General features: G+C 54.8%; 1 protein-coding gene across 1 annotated transcript in view; it reads left to right on the top strand.

Moving 5' to 3' along the window:
* Window positions 1-5,000, top strand: part of PTSG_06380 (serine/threonine protein kinase) — a 7,448-nt gene that overhangs the window by 1,786 nt on the left and 662 nt on the right. The window contains exons 4-19 of the mRNA XM_004993212.1: window positions 162-283; window positions 555-614; window positions 756-868; window positions 1,124-1,228; window positions 1,471-1,578; window positions 1,824-1,882; window positions 2,089-2,155; window positions 2,373-2,499; window positions 2,705-2,754; window positions 2,933-3,007; window positions 3,310-3,372; window positions 3,651-3,753; window positions 3,971-4,082; window positions 4,346-4,436; window positions 4,677-4,731; window positions 4,965-5,000. The exon at window positions 4,965-5,000 is cut by the window's right edge and continues 37 nt beyond it. Coding sequence (XP_004993269.1) covers window positions 162-283; window positions 555-614; window positions 756-868; window positions 1,124-1,228; window positions 1,471-1,578; window positions 1,824-1,882; window positions 2,089-2,155; window positions 2,373-2,499; window positions 2,705-2,754; window positions 2,933-3,007; window positions 3,310-3,372; window positions 3,651-3,753; window positions 3,971-4,082; window positions 4,346-4,436; window positions 4,677-4,731; window positions 4,965-5,000 — 1,346 coding nt within the window. The remainder of the gene's footprint in view (window positions 1-161; window positions 284-554; window positions 615-755; window positions 869-1,123; window positions 1,229-1,470; window positions 1,579-1,823; window positions 1,883-2,088; window positions 2,156-2,372; window positions 2,500-2,704; window positions 2,755-2,932; window positions 3,008-3,309; window positions 3,373-3,650; window positions 3,754-3,970; window positions 4,083-4,345; window positions 4,437-4,676; window positions 4,732-4,964) is intronic.

Genomic DNA, 5,000 nt, shown 5'->3' on the forward strand with positions numbered 1-5,000 from the left:
GTGTGTCGGTGTGTGTCGGTGTGTGTCGGTGTGTGTCGGTGTGTGCGTGTGGGTGTCGGTGTGTGCGTGTGGGTGTCGGTGTTGGGTGTGTGTGGGTGTGTTGGTTCTCTTTGCCCCCTTTCCCTACCCCTCCCTCCGTCTCGTACTCGCCATCGAGCGAGAGTCCAAAAGCATTTCGCGCGTGTGTCCATATTCACACCACGCTGCGACTGTGTGCAGGTGATTCATCGCGATCTGAAACCAAGCAACCTCTTCATGACAAACGACCTCGATATCCGCCTTGGTGCGTTTGTAACGTGCATGATGTTTGCATATGTGTGTGTTTACATGTGTGTGTGTGTGTTTACATGTGTGTGTGTGTTTACATGTGTGTGTGTGTTTGCATGTGTATGTGTGTGTGTGAGCCCCTTCCCTTGATGATGTTTCATATCACACCCTTTGTCGCTCACATCCGTTCCTTCATCTATCCTCACCACCACCACCACCACCACCACCACCACCACCACCACCATCACCACCACCACCACCACCACCACCACCCACGCTCACTCTAGGCGACTTTGGTGTGGCCACTGTGATGGAGGGCGCAAAGACCAAGACCCGCACGACCGTCGGTACGTTGCACCTTACCTGCATGACACGACATGGCACGACACGACACGACACGGTACCACATACATGCACTGCGCACTAACACCAAACCACCACAACCATCACCACCACCATCACCACCATGATTTCATGATTGCCTGCAGGCACGATGAATTACATGGCGCCCGAGGTGCTCGAGCGGCCATACAACGAGAAGTCGGACATCTGGTCTCTCGGATGCATTGTCCTCGACGCAGCAACATGCGGCTTCCTTGACGTTCGTGCCGGCCAATCATGATCATGATGCCGAGTGATGGTGGAGATGGTGGTGCCAGTGGGAGTAGCACGCTCGTGAGTGGGGACTGCATGTGTATGTGTGTATACTTGTGTGTATGTCCACTCATATGAGACTTCCTTGTGGGCGCTATTCCATGCACATGTGTCACTTCCCTCATACCCTATGTGCATGATTGTGTGTATGAATGACTGTGTGTTTTTGCGTGTATGTATGCATGTGCGCGTGTGTGAGCAGCACGGTCAGGCGCAGTCGCTGCTGTTTGAGGTGAAGCACAAGCCGCACCGACTGGAGGAGGCGCTCAAGGAAGTTGAGCGCTCCTACTCAAAGGACCTCTGCCAGGTGACCCTTTGAATCATGAATTCTGTGTGGCGGGATGCATGGCACTCGTGCACCTCCGTTCCCCGCCGTTGCAAAGTCTCTCTGTCTCCCCTTCTACTCCCCCCACCACCACCGCCACCATCGAAAATCACATCACCACCATCGACCATCGCATCACCACCACCCAATATCACATCACTACAACTCCCTCTCTTCTCCTCACTCCCTTCTCCTCCCTCCCTCCCTCCCTTCTCATCCCACAGACGATCCGAACGATGCTGCGTCGCAACTTTCACCAGCGGCCGTCGGCGGTGGAGCTTGTCCAGCTGCCCTACATCCGCTCGTGCCTCCAGCTCTCCCAGTCCGCCCTCGTGCGTACCTTGGTCCTTGCTCGCACCCTGCTGCTGGTTGCGTGTGATGATGATGATGATGATGCTATGTGATTGCTTGTTCGTCGTTGTTAAGTTGTTGTTTAAGTTGTTGTTTAAGTTGTTGTTGTTGTTTACGTTGTTGTTGTTGTTGTTGTTCTCCTCCTCTCTTTCTCCCTCTATTGCGTACGTTGCCCGTTGCCAACCACCCTGCTGCCTTTTCCTTGCTCACTCTTGTCTCCAAACAGGTCGAGGGCCAGAGCACTGCCAGCCACCAGACGGATGTCAAGCCAACCACCACAAAGCGGTCTGTTGCGCGTGCACGTATGTGTGCGAATGTTTTCAAGAGAGAGAGTGTGTGTGTGAGAGAGAGAGAGAGAGTGTGTGTGTGTGCATGTGTTTCATGACAAGGCCAGCATTCCGTCACGATCATCACACCAGTTGCGCGTCATCTTACATCGCCTCCGCCCCCAAACAAATTACCCTGTCCACCGCCGCCACCATGACGGGCAGCATTCCAAACAAGCTGCCTGAGATTGCAGAGTTCCTTGAGACCAACTTTGACCGCATCGGATGCCAGGTCCGGTTACGAGTGGGCGTCAGACGCGCACAAACATGCACACGTACACATACACATATGCACACGCACACGTACACATGTGCACACAGCACACACACACATATGCACACGCACACACACACACACACACACACACACACACACACACACACACACACACACAACACCACACCACGCGCACAGTGCACTCATTCACCTGTGCCCAACTGCGCGTCAGGTTGCGGGCCTTGAGGAGGCGGCAAACGTGGCGGCGGCAACGGGTCCTGTTCCCCGCGGCGCTCTTGTGGATCGCATCCACAAGGCCATGAACAAGTTTGTCAACAACATCTTCGTCCAGATTGCAGGTCTGCTTTGGCTGCGGGGAGTTTGGGCCGAAATTTGGATGGTTGTGTGTGTGTGTGTGTGTGTGTGTGTGTGTGTGTGTGTGTGTGTGTGTGTGTGTGTGTGTGTGCGTGTGTGTGTGTGCGATGTCAAAGCTGCCTGCACATGTGTGTGTTTGTGTTTGTGACATCATCGGATGCGTGACAACTTCCCGTTTGCTGCGTGCAGGCATGGAGTGCATCAAGAGCCTGGCCGCTGCCGACGAGGGCGAGCCAGAGGTCAGAGGTTCCGTGTTTGTGTGTGTATATGTGTGTGTGTGTGTGGTGCCTCACGTCTTAAACCCTGGTGTTATGTGTTCGTGCCCACCTTCTTGCTATTTCAAGTGCGTTGCTATCTGTCGTTCCAATTCACCACCACCACCACATGTCATCCAAAACCTGCCTTTGGCGTGCGCAGGTGCGGAGTGAGGAAGTGATCAAGCCGGTCCTCATTGCCATGCGCTCTCACCCCGGCTCCAAGGAGCTGCAGAAGGCAAGTGCTCATGCAATTCCCAACACTGTGGCAGGATGAGGGGTTTTGTGCGTGGAAGGTGTGCCACATTGGTTTATGTGATCGCTGTTGCGCACTTGCTCGCTTGTTTTCAGTCGCGCCTTTTTCACAACGGCACATTTGCATGTTCGCATTCGTCTCGTTCCTCACACAACTGTTTGCCCAACACTCCCTTGCCCCCTTCTCCTATCCCCAACACCACTCCTTCCAATCATGTTTGACCACCACATTTCGCCCCTGTTGTCGCATGTTGTTCGTCGCATGTTGTTCTTTGCACGTGACAGCTGGCGTGCGAGACGATCATTGCCATCGCGTCCACGGAGGACTACGCCCAGGCCATTGGCCAGGTCCGCTGCCTGCCGTGTGTACACCCGTGTGCAAAGCACGATCATCACGCATGCTTGGTGGCTGTATTTGGCATCAATGCTCGCTTGCTTGCGCCCTCCTCCTTGTCTGTTTCCTGCTTTCACGTGCCTGCCCACCTGCCCTCAAGTACCTGCCACGCTCACACTCCCCTCGTCTTCACCCCTCTCCCCTCTTATCCCTTCGTTCTCTGCCCTGATCCCTTCGTTTCCACCACACCACCTCTCGCCTTCACACGAACGCCATCATGGCCGCGGCGCAGTATGGCGGAGTGCAGGATGTGCTGATTGCGCTGCGGGACAACGTCAACGACGCCAGCATCGCCGAGCAGGCCTGCCGCGCCCTCTTCAGCCTCACCGTCTGTGGTCAGTGATTGTGGTGGTTGGTTGGTTGGTTGATGGGTATCTGCCTTGCCATTGCGGACACATCACACACACGCACGCACGCATGCACACATACACACACATACACACACACACCGGCACTTGCTTGCACTCTTTCTTATTCTCACACCACCCAAACTGTTCTCACACCGCTACCGCCACCACCTCCGCTGCCGCGACTGCTGCTGCTGTTGTGCAGAGGAGAACGGGATGATCATTGCTGAGGAGCGCGGGCTGGAGGATGTGCGCAGCGCCATGGAGTCGTTCATCGACAATCCGACATTCATGACCGCAGCTGCTTCCGTCCTCTGGTCAGCAACCCCGCAATGCTAACACACACACACACATTCACACGCGCGCACACACACACATTCACACATTCACACACACATACACATTCACACATTCACACACACGCACACACATTCACACACGCACACACATTCACACATACATGCACACGCGCAAACCTACTCACGCTTTTACGAATGTTGCCGCTGCAATGTTGTTCGCCACGCTCACTTCAATCACCACCGCCACCGCCACCGCCGTTGTTGTCACATCACGTGAACAGGACGCTGTCTGCGATTGACGAGCTGGTCGATGCGATTGTCGAGCTCAAGTGCATCTCCCTCATGACTGTCGCAATGGCAAACCACGTCGAGGTACGCACAGCGCCCCTCCGTGCGATGACACGGACGTGCGTGTTTGTGTGCATGTGTGTGCATGTGTGTACATGCATGTGTGCACACATTTATGTACGAGTTTCTGTGTGCGTGCGTACTTCGCGACATAGTTCACCCAATTGCGCGCATGCTCTTCACACTTCCTGCTTTCCCCTCACACGTCATCTTGATTGCCTGCCCTCATTCCTCTTGCTTTCCCTCTGTTGTTCTCCCGAACAGAATGCAGATCTTGTGCGCGAAACGCTCAATGCCCTCGGCAGTCTCGTCGTTGACGGTCTGTCATTCCTGTTCGAAATGAGCACATGCAAGCAATACTGCATGCACATGCACGCATATGCTCAATCTGCGCACAAATTTGCACACACACGCATCGCACGCACGCACGCACGCACACACGCATGCACACACGCACGCACACACGCACGCATACACGCATGCACACACGTGCACAGATGCGCGCACACTCGCGTACACCTGCAGCTAACACATGCATTTCCTATCTTGCAGAGATGTGCGCGTATGCGTTCTGCGACCGGGACGAGA

Source organism: Salpingoeca rosetta (genome assembly GCF_000188695.1).
Source record: "Salpingoeca rosetta unplaced genomic scaffold supercont1.14, whole genome shotgun sequence".
In the NCBI taxonomy this organism is placed as follows: Eukaryota; class Choanoflagellata; order Craspedida; family Salpingoecidae; genus Salpingoeca; species Salpingoeca rosetta.